This window comes from Trichomycterus rosablanca, chromosome 5, assembly GCF_030014385.1.
Source record: "Trichomycterus rosablanca isolate fTriRos1 chromosome 5, fTriRos1.hap1, whole genome shotgun sequence".
NCBI lineage: Eukaryota > Metazoa > Chordata > Actinopteri > Siluriformes > Trichomycteridae > Trichomycterus > Trichomycterus rosablanca.
This window is the reverse complement of record NC_085992.1, coordinates 39,967,061-39,986,962: the sequence shown is the minus strand read 5'-3', so window position 1 is coordinate 39,986,962 and position 19,902 is coordinate 39,967,061. Positions and strand designations below refer to the sequence as shown.

At 40.6% G+C, this 19,902-nt stretch overlaps 1 protein-coding gene across 3 annotated transcripts in view; it reads right to left on the bottom strand.

Annotated features, from left to right (window-relative positions):
- Window positions 1-2,555: 2,555 nt before the first annotated feature.
- Window positions 2,556-19,902, bottom strand: part of sfrp5 (secreted frizzled-related protein 5) — a 31,772-nt gene continuing 14,425 nt past the window's right edge. For 2 of the 3 annotated variants that reach the window (XM_062995188.1, XM_062995189.1), the window contains 2 exons: window positions 14,706-14,775; window positions 2,556-4,080 (listed from right to left, as the gene is read on the bottom strand). In XM_062995188.1, coding sequence (XP_062851258.1) covers window positions 3,752-4,080; window positions 14,706-14,775 — 399 coding nt within the window. In that variant the 3' untranslated portion in view covers window positions 2,556-3,751. Of the gene's footprint in view, window positions 4,081-14,705; window positions 14,784-19,902 lie in introns of all 3 variants that reach the window. The other variant, XM_062995187.1, reaches the window with a different exon arrangement.

Sequence of the window (19,902 nt, the reverse complement as noted above, 5' to 3'; positions counted from 1 at the left end):
CATACGATAAACACCTATGCCATATTTGTGTAATGTTTAAACATATGAGAAATAGTCAGTGTCTGGGAGAAAAGCTCTCTAAATATACATGTAAATTATGTAAATATACATAAGTTACCCGTGAAAAGATGCCCACTATCTCTGCACCAGCAGACAAAGAGAAAGAGCTCATTCTCTATCTTAGCCAATACTGTGGAAAGCAAGAGTGGGAGAGAATGAAAGGGAGCTCTTGACAGAGAACTGCATTCCCAGTTATATTAACTGTCCAGCAAAATCAGTCTGACACAGAAGCTGACGGAGGATCTAAATTACCTTTTGATTGCTAGAGAGGTGGCCTGTTTATATTATCGGTCATCTGACACAATGCGGCCCCCTGTTCCGTCCGCCTGCACTCATCAGGCTCTTATTAATGATGTTAAGTGACCTTTGAGCAGGTGATGACAGAGACGTGAGGGTTGGGGGCCAGTACCACAGACACATCGCCTGTCTGATGCATTACCATGACTAGGCTCTTTTTACTGGACACACTTCCTATGTTTCTTTTTCCACTTTCTCAGCATGGTTGCTATCTCTTGCTTAACATTTTTCTTTCCTCCCTCTTATACATTGAAGATGTTTCTTTTTTGCTTTTTGGCTCCAGGGTAGGATCATCTATTCTGTTTTGTATATAGCCAGTCAATAAAGCATAGTTTGTTTAATGCCTAGGAATTGATATTAGAGATTGTACATAGTGGTGTGACACATTAAACCTTTTTTTAATGGATTAATGACTAGGTTCGGATTATGTACAGCATTACCACAACCTAAAACATAACACACATGTCTAGCGGTTGGCCTAATTATCCATTAAATTGATTGCTGATCTAATTTGCCTGAATTTCATCACAGCAGCTCTACCATTACATGTCTCAGTACTGTATATGGCCCCCATGTACCTCGTATGCACGCTCGATAAAATCTGGGTCTACTCCACATGAGACGGCAGGTATCCTTCTGAGGGATCACCTCCAAGACCTGTACCAGGAATTGAGTGGTGATCAGTCTGTGATCAGTCTGTGGTGGTACTTGGTGGCCTCAGATGCTCAAAAACATAACGTCCCAGAGGTTCTCAATTGGATTATGGTCTGGAAAAAGTGAGGGCCTTTATCAGGAACTGCCTACATACTCTGGCCGGGCATCGTCTTGCACCAGCTGGAACACAGGGCCCACTGCACCAATGCAGGGGGTGACAATGGCTTTGAGGATTTTTTCCCAGTGCCTAAAAGCAGTCAGCATATTGTTGGCTATCATGTGTAGGTGAGTGCGACCCTCCAAAGACATGCCTCCTCAGACCATCACTGACCCTCTACCAAATCGATTATGCTGGATGATGTTGCGGGCAGCATAACATTCACCGCTGCGTCTCCAGTGTGATGGGTTTATACCAAATAAGGGGAAATTGATTTACAATTGCTTATGCTTGATTGATTCCTACAGTGTAATTGACTTGGTGTCATGCTGAGATGATTAAGTGTTTTTTAGAGCAACAGTGGTGAGTGTCCAGTGGTCACCCAGAAATACTATGGGCAAGCCAAAAATGGCAAGACATTTTCTTCCTGTGTCTGCATGGGCCTCCTCTAGACATTTTGGTTATCTCCACCTCCCAAAAACATACCTAAATGAGGACATAATAACTGCTTTATCATGATCAAGGTTGAGGTTGGTTTGACGTCACTTTAAAAAAGTCAGGGAGACACTCACGGCAACATACACCGCACAGCCATAACATTAAAACCACCTCCTTGTTTCTACACTCACTGTCCAATTTATCAGCTCCACTTACCATATAGAAGCACTTTATATTTCTACAATTAGGACCACTACAGAGTAGGTATTATTTGGGTGGTGGATCATTCTCAGCACTGCAGTGACACTGACATGGTGGTGGTGTGTTAGTGTTTGTTGTGCTGGTATGAGTGGATCAGACACAGCAATGCTGATGGAGTTTTTAAACACCTCACTGTAACTGCTGGACTGAGAATAGTCGTCTCTGACTTTACATCTACAAGGTGGACCAACTAGGTAGAAGTGTCTAATCCAAAGCATGCAGAGAAACAGATGGACTACAGTCAGTAACTGTAGAACTACAAAGTGCTTCTATATGGTAAGTGGAGCTAATAAAATGGACAGTGAGTGTAGAAACAATAAGGTGGTTTTAATGTTATGGCTGATCAGTGTATATTTACTAAATCAAACCTTTGGGCAGTTTAAAGTAGCCATATTAAATGATTTGGAAGTTATAAGAAAGTTTATGGACAAAACCCTTACATATAAACATATAAAACTACCCAGAAACAGTAACTGCAAGCTTAAATCTATGTCCCTAGGACCTTGATGCTGAGCAGCAATGACTCTATTAACTGCACTATTTGGCTGCACATTTTTGGACTGGCTACTCCTAAAAGTGAAAGAGCTGAAACAGACAATATTTTAAAGCTTTAAATCTGACCCAGCTTATTCATGGAAATCACTTATGACAACATTTTTATAAAGATTTTATGATTTATTGTAGCAACAGTGAATTTAGATGATATGCCCATCTGATTTTTTGTCATACCATAGAAGAATGAATATTTGAAGCAACTGATACTGATAAGTAAATATAAAAAATAAAAATAAAATCAATAAAAGGAAACCAGCATAATCACCAACCCAACTGCTAGTTTTTGTCCAAAATTTGCCATCCAGCTGGCTGATTTATGACACTTTCCTAAAACAGGAAAGTAATCTAGCTGCTGCTTATAGTCCCACTGACCATCAATCATCTGTAGCTTCAACAAAGTCCTCCATCTCAATTTGAACCGTATTTCACGTGGTTCTGCATTCTAGACAGCCTTCCAGAACAATCATCTTTTCAACATCATACATGGTGTAGAATTATTCATGTCTACAAAAATAGTCCAATTGTCAGTATATTTTTAAACTGGATGTTCAGCCGTTTTTTTTTTCTTCTTTCTAACCCCCAATTTTTCTCCCCTAATCTAGTCGTGTCCAATTACCCTGATTATGTCCTCTATACTGATTCAACCCTTCACTGCTGACTGAGGACACCCCCTCCGGCACGTACAGTCAGTACAGACTGCATTTTTCACCCGCACGAGTCGAGTTCATACACCGACGGGCACTGTGTACGGAGGGCCACACCCCCATCAGCATTATTCCTCAGCCCTGTGCAGGCGCCATCAGGGGCCACAGTTGCACCAGTTATGAGGACCTATGGTCCGACTTTTTATCCCTGTAAACAACAGCCAATCGTTGTTCATCCAGCCGCCCAGCCCAGTCGGAAAGACAGAGCTGAGATTCGATACGATGTATTCGATTCAAAACCCCAACTCTGGTGTGCTGGCGTACTTTGTACCGCTGCGCCACCTGAGCGGTGATGTTCGGCTTTTAATCAAACATTTACTTACTGATTTTCCTCGGTCTGGCAGCTTAACATGGCTCTGGAATCATTCTTACTTTTATTTTACCACATAAAATATAGCATTCCACCTAGAACTGTTCTTTGGAAGTAATACACAATCCTCTGCTCTAAGAAATGTAAATAAGTACAGTATATATAGAAGAAAATATGAAGATTGTAGTAATATGAAGTATTAAACCATTAGCAAATGAATGCTTCCCAAAGGCCACGGCTGAATAAGAATATGTATGCTATATTTGTGGAGGACTGGAAGGCTTTGAGCGAGCAGAGTATAATCGTAGTTCTTGTTTACTGGAAGACACTCTGGTATGTCGGGCACTGATGAGACTTCATGTATTTAAGGGCAAACTTAAGTTCCTTGCTTTTCTTCTCCCATTTGTGGATAGACATAAGCAAGAGCTGCTGGTCGACCTTGCGGCCCATGATGAGGAAGCTGCTCCCGAGGTTGTCGAGCTGGGAACAGGGGCAGTTTGCTCCATTTTTTATGTACAGCGTCAGCTTCTTTAGGTCTTTCTTGCGCAGGATGCCCATCTTTAGAACCTTCTTCTTCTTCTGTGCGGCAATAAGTTTGCGGTCACCCTTCTCTTTTTTCACCTCTTTGATCTTCATTTTAAGTGCTGCAAGAGAGAAGAAATAATTAGATCTTTTTTTTTTTCCTTTTTCTCCCTCTTTAGTGCATACAATTTCTGCCCGTCAATCATCCTCTCACTAATGCTGGTCCCTGCTCCTGATTGGGGAGGACGAGGCTGCTCCACGCCCCCTTCGACACGTGAACAGCAATCGAACATCTTATCACCTACACTTGACGAGTGCAGTGCAGTACAGCGCTGTGTACGGAGAGCCACACCCTCTACCGCACTCCTTTCCCATCTCCGTGCAGGCGCCACCAACCAGCCCGCAGAGGTCGTAATCGCACCAGTCTGAGAGAGTCCCCATCCAGCTTAATCCCAACCCTATCTGAACAACAGGCCAATCGTTATTCATGTGGCCGCTCAACCTCAGCCGGCAGGCAGAGATTCGATACGATGTATTCGAGGTCTCAGCTCTGGTGAACAGCGTGTGTTTCTACCGCTGCGCCACCTGAGCGGTTGAAATGATTAGATCTTTGAAAAACAAACCTCTTTTATTTAGCTAGGATGAGCATTGGTTAAGAATGGAAAAAAGTCTAGATTGTTTGTGTGCGTGCTGTCACTCATATTTACACATCGGAAAAACTTAAAAATCCCTTGATTAGTAACTGATTTTGGGGCTCCCACTGTCACACTGGGTCTTTTATTCATTTGTACTCTCTCAAGCAGCAAGACATTTCACAACAAGCACACAGGACCAGCCGTGTCAATCCCATTAACTGGAATAGTTTACACCTCCCCAGAGGAGCATCATTTAACCTTGCGCAGCTCTAATTGCAGTCACCCGGTATAAGACAGAGTCAAATGGAAAGTTTTAAAGACAGATGTGAAACACTCCACATCATTTACTGCTCCTTCATGGAGCTACAGAGCTTTCTAACCCACACATGTGGTTTATAAAGTGCCTTGTAAAATTAAATAATAAAATAAAAGGATCTAAAGTACTAAACAGGGTACTGTAAAAGTTACATTTAAATATTAGGGTCAAAGCAAAAAAGCAAATCAAAAAAACTTTAGGTCATCTGGTATATACACTGATTAAAACCACCTCCTTGTTTCTACACTCACTGTCCATTTTATCAGCTCCACTTACCATATAGAAGCGCTTTGTAGTTCTACAATTACTGACTGTAGTCTGTCTGTTTCTCCACATATTTTTAGCCTGTTTTCACCCTGTTCTTCAATGATCAGGACCCCCAGAGGAGCACTACAGATCAGGTATTATTTGGGTGGTGGATCATTCTCAGCACTGCAGTGACACTGACATGGTGGTGTGTTAGTGTGTGTTGTGCTGGTAAGAGTGGATCAGACACAGCAGCGTGTCCACTCACCATGTCCACTCACTGTCCACTCTATGAGACACTCCTACCTAGTTGGTCCACCTTGTAGATGTAAAGTCAGAAATGATTGCTCATCTATTGCTGCTGTTTGAGTTGGGCATCTTCTAGACCTTCATTAGTGGTCACAGGACATTGTCCATGGGGCGCTGTTGGCTGGATATTTTTGGTTGGTGGACTATTCTCAGTCCAGCAATGACAGTGATGTGTTTACAAACTCTGTCAGCGCTGCTGTGTCTGATCCACTCATACCAGCACAACACACACTAACAGACCACCACCATGTCAGTGTCACTGCAGTGCTGAATATGATCCACCACTCAAATAATACCTGCTCTGTGGAAGTCCTGACCATTAAAGAACAGCATGACAGGGGGCTAACAAAGCATGCAGAGAAGCAGATGGACTACAGTCAGTAATTGTAGAACTACAAAGTGCTGCTATATGGTAAGTGGAGATAATAGAATGGACAGTAAGTGTAGAAACAAGGAGGTGGTTTTAATGTTATGGCTGATTGGTGTATATTCCTTTGCTAGGTCTAAAACTTGCTGTTTTAAAAGAAGAACTTCAAGAAGTTGCCACACTTTTTTAACTATTTTAGTTCATTAAGAATTTCAAAAACTAATTACATCACTTTTCTACACAGTCACCTTCCTTTGCAATGCAATGCCATCAGCAAAAAAATATTTTTGGTTGAGAGTGTAGCCACTGATACACCACTGCTTTCACATCATCATCACATAAAAATCTTCTTCCCCTTAAAGCTTCCTTGAGAGGTACAAAAAGGTAGAAATCAGTGGCACTTAATCCAGACTATAAGCATCTCTCATTCTCTCAGACACGACCAATTACTCGTCCTCCCACCCTCACTGCTTCCAACCAAAATATAAAAGTGCGGAAACTTTTTATAGATCCCTTGTATATATTAAAATGCTGTAAGGTTTTAACCATATGTATATACATGGAAACATTCCAGACAGAACAGAAACAACAATGTAAAATATGAATTACTTTATAATTTATATTTTACAGCTGTTACTTACAATCTATACCAGCCTTAAGATGGAAACTGAAATAACACCTCCATATGTACCCACAGGTCCTGTTGTTGTAGTGTGTTGTCTGAGTGTTGTTATTATACAGATACTTATTTGTATAATGTGAATCTCTGTAGTGTGTACTATTACTTTTGACTTTTGATTTATTGCTACTTATAACTTGCTACTGAGGCCTTCTAATATAATGTAATTGTGAGTCAACCATTGGATAAACCTATATACTAAGAATCAAAAATGTGCCTGGTTTATCACTGAAAACACAGTTATTAAAATCTTATGTTCTTATAATTATTTTTTTCTGTAATTCTTATTATCCTCTATGAAGAAATAAATAAAATTAATGTAAAAACTGGCTAAAATGAAGCCTTATCATTTTGAGTGAGTTGCTTTTTGAATTTGGTTTACAGATTGAGTATAAATTCAGTGGTTGGTTATATGAGGTTTGGATTACGTTGTGTAGTAGAAATGTTTTACACAAAGTATTAACTAATGGACAAGACAATGCCCAAAAGTTTTGTGAATACCTCTTTGGGAAAAACAACAATCTCTGCTGCACTCCCTGAATCGGTAAGGGACTGAAATCAAATATAGTCTCTGGAAATCTCAAAGAGACTGGTAAGAATTAAAGAACTGGTAAATACAGCCAAATACAAGAACATCTTAGATGAGAAGAGGTGCCAGTTCACCTTTCACTTTGGCAGCAGCATACAGACCTTTAACACAGAGCCAAAACAACAATACATTTGCTTTAAATTTGCTGATGTGTCTGAATGTCCTTAAATGGCCCAGCCAAAGCCCAGACTTAAAACCCATTGAGCAAATGTGGAGAAAAAAAAAAAAAACTGCAGTTCATAGACATTTGCCATTCAATCTGACAGAGCTTGAGTAAATGCTTGAAAAATAGATTAAACTGCCCAAATCTAAGTATGCAAAACCTGCAGGAATGTATGTAAAAAAAAAACCTGTAATGTCTGCCTACAACGTATTGAATCTAAATACAGAATGCATCTATTTGTCATATATACATACACCGACTAGGCATAACATTATGACCACTGACAGGTGAAGTGAATAACACTGATTATCTCTTCATCATGGCACCTGTTAGTGGGTGGGATATATTAGGCAGCAAGTGAACATTTTATCCTCAAAGTTGATGTTGTTAGAAGCAAGAAAAATGGGGAATCGTAAGGATTTGAGTGAGTTTGACAAGGGCCAAATTGTGATGGCTAGACGACTGGGTCAGAGCATCTCCAAAACTGCAGCTCTTGTGGGGTGTTCCCGGTCTGCAGTCTGCAGTATTTATCAAATGTAGTCCAAGGAAGGAACAGTGGTAAACCGGCGACAGGGTCATGGGCGGCCAAGGCTCATTGATGCATGTGGGGAGCAAAGGCTGGCCCGTGTGGATCCAACAGACGAGCTACTTTAGCTCAAATTGCTAAAGAAGTTAATACTTGTTCTGATAAAAAAGTGTCTGAATACACCGTGCATCACAGTTGGTTATGTATGGGGCAGCAAAATGGGGACCAACACAATATTAAGAAGATGATCATAATATTATGCCTGATCAGTGTATACAGACATACAGTATAATGAAATTCTTTCTTCGCATATCCCAGGTTGTTTGGAAGCTGGAGTCAGAGCGCAGGGTCAGCCAAGGACCTTGCTCAAGGGCCCAACAGTGGCTGCATGGCAGGTTGATTAGCTACCACTACTTTGATGAATAAAAGATTTTAGTAGAAAAAGTCAAATGAATCTAGTAAATGCTCAAATAAATCTACTAAATGCTGGTTAAACCTACTGTCTGGAATCTCTCTACATGCTGTCAGTATAGATTTCAGGTAATCTATTCAGATTAGAATACTATTTCTAACTTTCCTTTGCTTTGTGGTTTGGCAACAGCCTAAACATTGTTCAAAATAATCACTGACAGTGATATATTTTGGTTAGAGATATTAAGAAAAAAATCAAATTCAAATGACAGAAGAAATAGATTATTTACACTCACTGATGATCACATTAAACAATGATGGTTGGGTTATTTTGGAAAAGCTCATAACTCACGAAAATGAAACCTACTGTACATCAAGTTTTGGTTCTTGTAGGCCAGCTGTAGCCTAGTGGTTAAGGTACTAGACTGGTAATCGAAAGGTAGCTGATTCAAGCCCCACCACTGCCAGGTTGCCACTGCTGGGCCCTTGAGCAAGGCCCTTAACCCAGAATTGCTTAGACAATATACTGTCACAGTACTGTAAGTCGCTTTGGAATAATACCTAAAAGCATCTGAAAATGTAAAAGTAATGTAAATGGTTTTTGCCCATCAGCCATAATGCTAGTTAAGTGCCTGGGAAACATCACGGTGACAAGCTACACCCACTTTTTAAACAAGAGCTGGTCCAAATTGCGGGTGGTTGGATTGATGGAGTTAGTAAGGGTTGATGAATGCAAGTGGGAAAAGGTATTCACCCTGAGAAGAACCAGATCCTGTTCTTTAGTTGTTTTGAGGCACTATAGCAACAGTGCCAACATACAAAAACTAGATTTATCAGTAGAGTTGGGTGCAACTTTATTTTGTATTATTACATTTACTAGTTTAGTTTCACAGATGTGTTTAAATAAGCACTTCTGTGTGCTGCCTGTCACACCCAAATGAGCTGTGTTGGCTTTCATGAATTTAAATGGACACAACCTGGTATTTATTTAATGAGTCATTATGTAGTCATGGTTTATTTAAATGCATACATTTAGGTCTTTAATGGTTTTAATTCATTATTTATTCCTTTATTTTGTAGATCCCAACCAGAATAGCAATTAAAAACCAATTAATCTTATAGTGCATGTTACTAATTGGTGGTCATAACCTTCCATTACTTGTGAACTACATTAGCATAACAGAATTTGGATGACTTGCTATGAGGTAAGTGATGATCACTACTTTCCAACTGGGAAAGCAGTGAGTATGATTAAAACACTAATGCAGTGCATTAATCTGAGTATATTTGTTTTTAAGACACTTTGCAATATATTCTGCTGTAGACGCTTGGGTGTCACAGTGGTCTGTTACTGTAGCCCACCAGCACTGAGATCTGGCTTCCAATCTTAGAGCACTCGGAGAAAACCCATGCTGACACAAAGAGAACATACAATATACAATATATATATAGATATACAGTATATATATACAGTGTATCACAAAAGTGAGTACACCCCTCACATTTCTGCAAATATTTTATTATATCTTTTCATGGGACGACACTGTAGACATGAAACTTGGATATAACTTAGAGTAGTCAGTGTACAACTTGTATAGCAGTGTAGATTTACTGTCTTCTGAAAATAACTCAACACACAGCCATTAATGTCTAAATAGCTGGCAACATAAGTGAGTACACCCCACAGTGAACATGTCCAAATTGTACCCAAAGTGTCAATATTTTGTGTGACCACCATTATTATCACTGCCTTAACCCTCCTGGGCATGGAATTCACCAGAGCTGCACAGGTTGCAACTGGAATCCTCTTCCACTCCTCCATGATGACATCACGGAGCTAGTGGATGTTAGACACCTTGAACTCCTCCACCTTCCACTTGAGGATGCGCCACAGGTGCTCAATTGGGTTTAGTCCATCACCTTTACCTTCAGCTTCCTCAGCAAGGCAGTTGTCATCTTGGAGGTTGTGTTTGGGGTCGTTATCCTGCTGGAAAACTGCCATGAGGCCCAGTTTTCGAAGGGAGGGGATCATGCTCTGTTTCAGAATGTCACAGTACATGTTGGAATTCATGTTTCCCTCAATGAACTGCAGCTTCCCAGTGCCAGCAACACTCATGCAGCCCAAGACCATGATGCTACCACCACCATGCTTGACTGTAGGCAAGATACAGTTGTCTTGGTACTTCTCACCAGGGCGCCGCCACACATGCTGGACACCATCTGAGCCAAACAAGTTTATCTTGGTCTCGTCAGACCACAGGGCATTCCAGTAATCCATGTTCTTGGACTGCTTGTCTTCAGCAAACTGTTTGCTGGCTTTCTTGTGCGTCAGCTTCCTTCTGGGATGACGACCATGCAGACCGAGTTGATGCAGTGTGCGGCGTATGGTCTGAGCACTGACAGGCTGACCTCCCACGTCTTCAACCTCTGCAGCAATGCTGGCAGCACTCATGTGTCTATTTTTTAAAGCCAACCTCTGGATATGACGATGAACACGTGGACTCAACTTCTTTGGTCGACCCTGGCGAAGCCTGTTCCGAGTGGAACCTGTCCTGGAAAACCGCTGTATGACCTTGGCCACCATGCTGTAGCTCAGTTTCAGGGTGTTAGCAATCTTCTTATAGCCCAGGCCATCTTTGTGGAGAGCAACAATTCTATTTCTCACATCCTCAGAGAGTTATTTGCCATGAGGTGCCATGTTGAATATCCAGTGGCCAGTATGAGAGAATTGTACCCAAAACACCAAATTTAACAGCCCTGCTCCCCATTTACACCTGGGACCTTGACACATGACACCAGGGAGGGACAACGACACATTTGGGCACAATTTGGACATGTTCACTGTGGGGTGTACTCACTTATGTTGCCAGCTATTTAGACATTAATGGCTGTGTGTTGAGTTATTTTCAGAAGACAGTAAATCTACACTGCTATACAAGCTGTACACTGACTACTCTAAGTTATATCCAAGTTTCATGTCTATAGTGTTGTCCCATGAAAAGATATAATGAAATATTTGCAGAAATGTGAGGGGTGTACTCACTTTTGTGATACACTGTATATACAGTATATACACACACCGATTAGCCATAACATTAAAACCACCTCCTTGTTTTACACTCACTGTCCATTTTATCAGCTCCACTTACCATATAGAAGCACTTTGTAGTTCTACAATTACTGACTGTAGTCCATCTGTTTCTCTGCATACTTTGTTAGCCCCCTTTCATGCTGTTCTTCAATAGTCTGAGAATAAACCACCAACCAAAAATATCCATCCAACAGCGGCCCGGAGGCAGCGTCCTGTGACCACTGATGAAGATCTAGAAGATGACCAACTCAAACAGCAGCAATAGATGAGCGATCGTCTCTGACTTTACATCAACAAGGTGGACCAACTAGGTAGGAGTGTCTAATAGAGTGGACAGTGAGTGAACACGGTATTTAAAAACTCCAGCAGCGCTGCTGTGTCTGATCCACTCATACCAGCACAACACACACTAACACACCACCGCCATGTCAGTGTCACTGAGAATCATCCACTATCCAAATAATACCTGAATGTAGGGAGAGTACACAAACAATAATAAATCAGTGTTTTTATGTCCTTATACACTGTAACAAAAATTGCTGATGGCCCTAGTGTCTGTCCATCCTTCCTTCATTCCCTTATTTCTTTCTTAACAAGAGCCTCAAAGCAAGTCCTCCAGTTAGATTTTTGTATAAAAGTTGTCAAATATATTGGTTTAGAATTTATTTTGATGTTTTTCAGCCAAATGGATTTTTTAAACATTTTAAACATAAATACAATTTGAAAACTATGCTACCCACAGAGAAAACTCCTATAACCCAATTTAATATCAGGGGAAATATAAGATTAGAGGTAAGAATGGAGTTTAGAGGCCAGTTTAAACACCAGTTCTTTCCCTTCGGTTTTGGGCTTCCCAACATAAATCACCAGTGTACTAAATGTTATTGACTTTGGTACTTTTTGGCGCCAAAATGTAAAAAAAAATTTTTAAATGCATTTTCTCCCCATCTTCCTCCCGATTTAGCACTCAAGTTTGTCTTCCGCTGCTTAGAGATGCCAGATTGCATCCGAGGAGAGCACGTCGCTGTACGCACCTCTTCCGACACGTGTACAGCCCTCCTCTTCTCGCCCAAGCATTCTGCACAGGCGTCTCTTCCGCCAATCAGGGTCCTTACACAGCGTATGAAGACCCACCCACACATAGTTCGGACCCCACCCTGCAGATACGGTGGCTGCAGGCACTGCTAATTATTCCCGCTAGATGGCGCCTAGCCGACCGGTGGCAACACCGAGTTTCGACCCGGGGAGTTCAGAAACTCGGTGCTGGCGTGCAAGCGGAATATCCTGCTGCGCCACCTGGGCGCTTGGTCATAATATTTTATTCCTGTTTAACTACATTAGCAACCTACAGTATGTACACCAGGCATATTTGGCGTAGTCCATTTTTAACTAATATTTCTGTATAATTGCTGTACTTAGTAAACAACTGTAAAACAGTGAGCATTAATGTAGACCAGGAACCTGTACACGTCATTTACAATCTGACAAGCTTTATATTTTACCAGAAACAACTGGGATTTATGCAATTCAGCAGTCACAAATTTAACTTGCTGTATTTTTAAATTTCAGTCCTTCTATTCAACACATTTGGTGTAATCTGTCATATTTAAAATCTGTTTTATTCCAAAGAATCTGCACAGCCAAAAGCAACTGACTAAATAAAACCCACTTAATTTTATGCTTCCCTTGGTTGTTTTCAATAGACCTTTTCATATGAATTTGCTTTGGACTTTACAAGGTCTTTTCCAAATCTTTTAGCCAATTCTGAATACAGAAATTATGATTTTTGGATACTCACCTGGAAAGGTCAGTCACAGACATCCATTAGGCTGAAACTATTCTACTTAAAGTAGACTTTAGAGAACCACTGTTAATACATTCAGTATAAGTACAATTTTTGCACACACCCAAAGAGCCCAGTGAATAAATATAGTAATAACGTGGAATTAAAATAAAAAAAGTGGTTTGCGCCTTGCAACGCTCCCATGAATGCCATTTTTGCCCATTGTTTGTGGAATAATGTACATGTAGCTCAACTAAGGCAAGTAGGGCCTAGTTTTTTAGATGTTCATCTGAGTTCTTTTTTGACCTCCTGGATGAGTTGTCGATGTGTTCTTGGTGAAATTTTGAAAGGCCGGCCACTCTTGGGAGGGTTTACCACTGTTCCAAATTTTCTCTATTTGTAGATAGTGGCTCTCACTGTGGTTTGCTGGAGTCCCAGAGCCATAGTAATGACTTTATAATGCTTTCCCAACTGGTAAATTTCAACTACTTTTTTTTTTTCGCATCCTTGGCATCATGTGCTGCTTTTTGAGACCTTCTGGTCTGCTTTACATTACGAGACAGGTTCTATTTTTCAAAAATCATACCATAGTGTTGCTAGTGAATTTGAAACATTATTGTCAATTGAATTTGGTATATACACCAATCAGACATAACAATAAAACCACCTCCTTGTTTCTACACACATTGTCCATTTTATCGGCTTCACTTACCATATAGAAGCACTTTGTAGTTCTACAATTACTGACTGTAGTCCATCTGGTTCTCTGCATGCTTTGTTAGCCCTTTTTCATGCTGTTCTTTAATGGTCAGGACCCCCACAGGACCACTACAGAGCAGGTATTATTTAGGTGGTGGATCATTCTCAGCACTGCAGTGACACTGACATGGTCGTGGTGTGTTAGTGTGTGTTGTGCTGGTATGAGTGGATCAGACAAAGCAGCGCTGATGGAGTTTTTAAACACCTCACTGTCACTGCTGGACTGAGAATAGTCCACCAACCAAAAATATCCACCCAACAGTGCCCCGTAGAGCGTCCTGTGACCACTGATGAAGGTCTAGAAGATGACCAACTCAAACGGCAGCGATCGTCTCTGACTTTACATCTACAGGGTGGACCAACTAGGTAGGAGTGTTTAATAGAGTGGACAGTGAGTGGACACGGTATTTAAAAACTCCAGCAGTGCTGCTGTGTCTGATCCACTCATACCAGCACAACACACACTAACACACCACCACCATGTCAGTGTCACTGCAGTGCTGAGAATGATCCACCACCCAAATAATACCTGCTCTGTGGTGGTCCTGACCATTGAAGAACAGGGTGAAAGCAAGTTAAAAACGTATGTAGAGAAACAGATGGAGTACAGTCAGTAATTGTAGAACTACAAAGGAGGTGGTTTTAATGCTATGGCTGATCAGTGTAAGTTTGACAGAAATGCAAAAATAGAAGAAATTGGGAGGTGACAAAACTCTTTAGCAATTTCTGTAGCCAGTGCTATGAACAGGATTTCTACTACTCTGTGCTTTGTGCAATAGTATCTAATCACGGTCCCAGGAATGATAAGCTGGAATTTTTCATGTGTGTGTGTGTGTGTGTGTGTGTGTGTTTACATGTTAAAATGTTACTCACCAAAATCACTTGCACAGTAGTGCTCCATTATAGTTTCAGCTTTCAGTTCATTGTCACAGGGTGGACATGCCTTTGAGGCTGCAAAGAAGAAATAATAAAAAAAAATAAAACAGAGGGTTTTTATTTCAATATTTGTGATATTTTAATAAGCCGTTGCATTTCTTTCACTCGTGCCCGACAGTCGATGTTTGGTCTTGTATGACAGATGGAGGTAGACACAGGTCTACAGTAAAGCTCAGCAGCGCTAAGTTCTTTGTAAACACATGGTGAATTCCGTCTTGTCAGATGCTATTTTCTGCCAGGACCATATGCAGAACAGGAGTCTGCTGCAATGTTTGCTTTGCAATTAAGGTGATGAAAATGTTTGAATTTAGATATCTGTATATTTTTAGTAAGTAGGCATGGCAAAAATCTCCCAATGCAAAGTGGTAACATTTTTTTTAAACAACTACTGAGTGACAACTGAAGTCATATGTTTCTTTTCTGGTGGGTCCAAAAATCTGACAAATGCAAGACTCAGATTGTGTTTCTACAAACTTAGCTCATGTAGGAGACTGCAGCGATAACCTTAAAACCACTGAATGTGAAAGTGATATAAATTATGGTATTTTATACAACCCCAAATCAGAAAAAGTTGGGACAGCATGGAAAATGCGAATTAAATAAAAATGCAGTGTTCCTTACATTTACTTTGGCTTTTATTTGATTGCAGACAGTTTGAACCTGAGATATTTCATGTTTTGTCTGCTCAACTTCAAATTCATTTGTTAATATACCTCCATTCGTGCATTTCAGGCCTGCAACACATTCCAAAAAACGTTGGGATGGGGGCAATTTAGGGCTAGTAATGAGGTGAAAAAAACTAAATAATGATGTGATTCCAAACAGGTGATGTCAACAGGTGATTGTAATCATGGTTTGGTACAAAAGCAGCATCCAGGAAAGGCTATACAGTCTTTGATGAGCAAAGATGATCAGAGGATCTCCAGTTTGTCAACAAATGCTTGAGAAAATTATTGAAATGTTTAAAAGCAATGTACCTCAAAGAAAGATTGGAATGGATTTGCATATTTCTCCCTCTACAGTGCATAATATCATTAAACAATTTAAGCAATCAGGAGGAATTTCAGTGTGTAAAGGCCAAGGGTGCAAGCTTAAGCTGAACACCCGTGATCTTCGATCCCTTAGACGACACTGCATCAAGAACCGCCACTCAACAATAGCTGATATAACCACATGGGTGAGGGATTACTTTGGCAAACCTTTGTCAAGCACTACAATACAGAGTAACATGCACAAATGCCACTTAAAACTTTACTGTGCAAAAAAGAAGCCTTATGTTAACCATGTCCAGAAGTGGCGTCGACTTCTCTGGGCTCTGAGGCATCTAGGATGAACCATCACACAGTGGAAATGTATATTGTGGTCAAAGGAATCAGCATTCCAGGTCTTTTTTGGAAAATATGGACACCGTGTGCTCCGGACCAAAGACGAAAAGGACCAACCAGACTGTTATCAGCAACAAGTCCAAAAGCCAGGGTCTGTCATGGTATGGGGCTTTGTCAGTGCCCTTGGCAAAGGTCATTTACACTTCTGTGATGGCAGCATTAATGCTGAAAAGTACATTGAGATCTTAGAGCAACATATGCTGCCTTCATAACGTCATCTTTTCCAGGGACGTCCATGCATTTTTCAACAAGACAATGCAAAACCACATGCTGCACACATTACAAAGGCGTGACTGCGGAAGAAGAGGGTACGAGTACTGGACTGGCCTGCATGCAGTCCTGACCTGTCCCCAATAGAGAATTTTGAAAGGAAAAATGAGACAACGACCCTGTACTGTTGCACATCTTAAGACATGTTTGCAGGAAGAATGGGACAAAATAAAATCTGAAACACTAAATCACTTGGTCTCCTCGGTGCCAAAACGTCTTTTAAGTGTGATAAAAAGGAATGGCAACATTACAAAGTGGTAAATGCTTTACTGTCCCAACTTTTTTTCATCCTGTCTGCAATGAAATAAAAGTCAAAGTAAATGTAAGAAACTCTGTGCTGTCACAACTTTTTCTGATTTGGGGTTGTAGACATACAGACTGTGTGTGTGTGTGTGTGTGTGTGTGTGTGTGTGTGTGTGTGTGTGTGTGTGTGTGTGCATGGTAATGTATTTATCTTTTTTGCAGACGAAATGACCTCTTGATAAGATTACATGACAAAACTGACCTTATTGGGACATTTAACTGTTGTAATAAAAAAAAAAAAAGAATTTAGCATTAATTAAAAAAATAAAGAAAACCAATGAAGGAAAACAATGTGCTGTCATTAACATTCAACTCAATTTGGAGAACTTCCAACTCACAAAAAAGCATAGATAACCAAACCGACTATATGGCTGTGCCTGGCATTACGTAACAAATGTGTTTTGGATACAAATATTAACTAAAATATTTTACTAGGAAAATAGAGAATCTGGCAACCACTTTCTAGAACTTGACTTGGAAAGAATAAGTTAAAGCACAAAACCAGACACCAATTATTTTTCAAGCGACACTTGAATGTAATATGTAATAAGTTGCACGTCCAATATCTCCGACCATTTTTTTGCACGAACATCTCATTTGGGCAGTGGGATGAAGAGCTAGTAAGCTGTACAACTCTGCTGCTTTCATTCAGAGGCCAAAGGCCAGAGCTAATGGTGCTTAATCTATTGCTCTCAGAATAATGAGAGCCACTGCTTTAGGAAACTACATGTTTGATTTTCTCAGCAATGAGAAAACCATTGACCTTAGTACTCAGATGTCTACTTATTCCAAAGAGACAAGCACATCCAGAAAATGTGTTGCTATAAACACTTCGATAATGTCTTTCTGCAAAATCTGCTTTGTTTCAGGCCAATGGTGGAAAACACAGTGGTGTGCCAGGATTGTAATATTGTACTGTGTGGACTTGCCAGAGTCAGGGATTAACTAGTAAAAATCAAAGTACTAGTAAAATAGGACACTATACATATGCTATCTGCACTATAATGCATTTTAATAAATTTTAACAACTTTTTTAAAGAATTAGGTGGTGGCAAAAAGGCCATCATATATATATCAGCTCCACTTACTACACAAAAGCACATTGTACTCCTACAATTACTCACTGTAGTCCATCTGTTTCTCTGCATGCTTTGTTAGCACCCTTTCATGCTGTTGTTCAATAGTCAGGACCCCCACAGGACCACTACAGAGTAGGCATTATTTAGGTGGTGGATCATTCTCAGCACTGCAGTGACACTGACATGGTGGTGGCGCTGCTTGGGTTTTTAAACACCTCACTGTCACTGTTGGACTGAGAATAGTCCACCAACCAAAAATATCCAGCCAACAGCGCCACGTGGGCAGCGTCCTGTGACCACTGATGAAGGTCTAGAAGATGACCAACTAAAACAGCATTAATAGATGAGTGATCGTCTCTGACCTTACATCTACAAGGTGGACCAACTAGGTAGGAGTGTCTAATAGAGTGAACAGTGAGTGGACGTGGTATTTACCAGCACAACACACACTAACACACCACCACCATGTCAGTGTCACTACAGTGCTGAGAATGATCCACCACCCAAGTAATGCCTACTCTGTAGTGGTCCTGGGAGAGTCCTGACCATTGAAGAACAGCATAAAAGGGGGCTAACAAAGCATGCAAAAAAACAGATGGACTACAGTCAGTAATTGTAGAACTACAAAGTGCTTTTATATGGTAAGTGGAGCTGATAAAATGGACAGTGAGTGTAGAAACAAGGAGGTGGTCATAATGTAATGCCTCATCAGTGTATATAATAGTTATTATTTTTTGTGGTTTAAACTGATGGTAGCACATGACTGGCACTGTGAGGTTTTAAATGTAATAATACAAGTCAAAGCTCTAATTCTAAACTCCTCTCATATCTACCTGTGACACATGTAGTAGTAGATGCAAGCTATTACAGTTATAGCCAAAAATATTAACACTCCAGTGCTTTGAATGTGAAATTAATCCGCACAGAACTCCAGAAATGAACTGGACAAAAATATTGACAGCCTCAACTTAATATTTGGTAGTACACCCTGTAACCATGAATGAGTTTCTTACACCTCAATTTTGGACTACTTTTCTTTAGCCAACTGATCCAGGTCTTTTTTCCTGGATTTTCCTCCCTTTATCTGTAGTCATTTCTAGTTCTAATCCCCCTAATCTGAACATGGACAGCAGGATCACCACATGCCCCATCTGTCACATGTTCATCTGCGCTCACTTCTTATCACCTGCCGGTGTTGGATTCTGACACAGGCAAGAATTGTGTATGGAGAGCTATGCTAGGCATCTTGTGATATGCTCCCCCCCCCCCCCCCCCCCCCCCCGAACCCACTCGCGCAGATGCCGCGACCAGTCCTGAGGATTACATCTGCTCTACCCTCCCTCAAACACGGCAAATTGTGTAGGCAGTGGCTGTGACAAGATTCAGTGGTTTGCTAGCATGTTAGACCAGTGTCTCAACCTTTTTTCAGTCACGGCACCCTTTAAAAGTGTGCAAAATCTAAAGTCACCCCAGTCAAAAATTTATTAAAAAACGTACTTACTCTGCATCCCTCGGACTGCTAACACACACGCACACACACCATAAGGTGTCATTTAGGGAGGGAGGGGTAAACATGACTTACTTTTAATGGGAAACCTGAGCCTGGGATGATGCACACAATCACCCTATTCTGGCAGAGATGAATGAGAGGCAGACACGGAGCTCCTGGTCCAGAGCCCTCAGTCGCTCCCTGTGCTTCTTCTTGATGTAAGTTAGACTCGAAAAGCTCAGTTCGAGCCATGAACAAATCAGATTTAACATAATTAAACGAGTTTATAGTTTATTTCTCAATTATTTGTCATTATACTATGAGCACTGCTTCTTTTCTGCATGTTCTCTCTGTAGCTCGGTTACGGCTCTCTCAACTCAAACTCAAAAGAAGCTTTATTGGCATGACAAATAAGGACATTCGTATTACCAAAGCAAGTTAGAGAGAAATAATAAAAATAACAATGAGAAAGAACAAATATATACAAAACAGTTACATGTGCAAAAATATGAAATAGAATAAAATATTAATACAAACAGTATTAATATTTACAGTAATGAGGTAGTAATAACGATCAGTCTGAGTGTGTGTGTGTGTGTGTGTGTCTC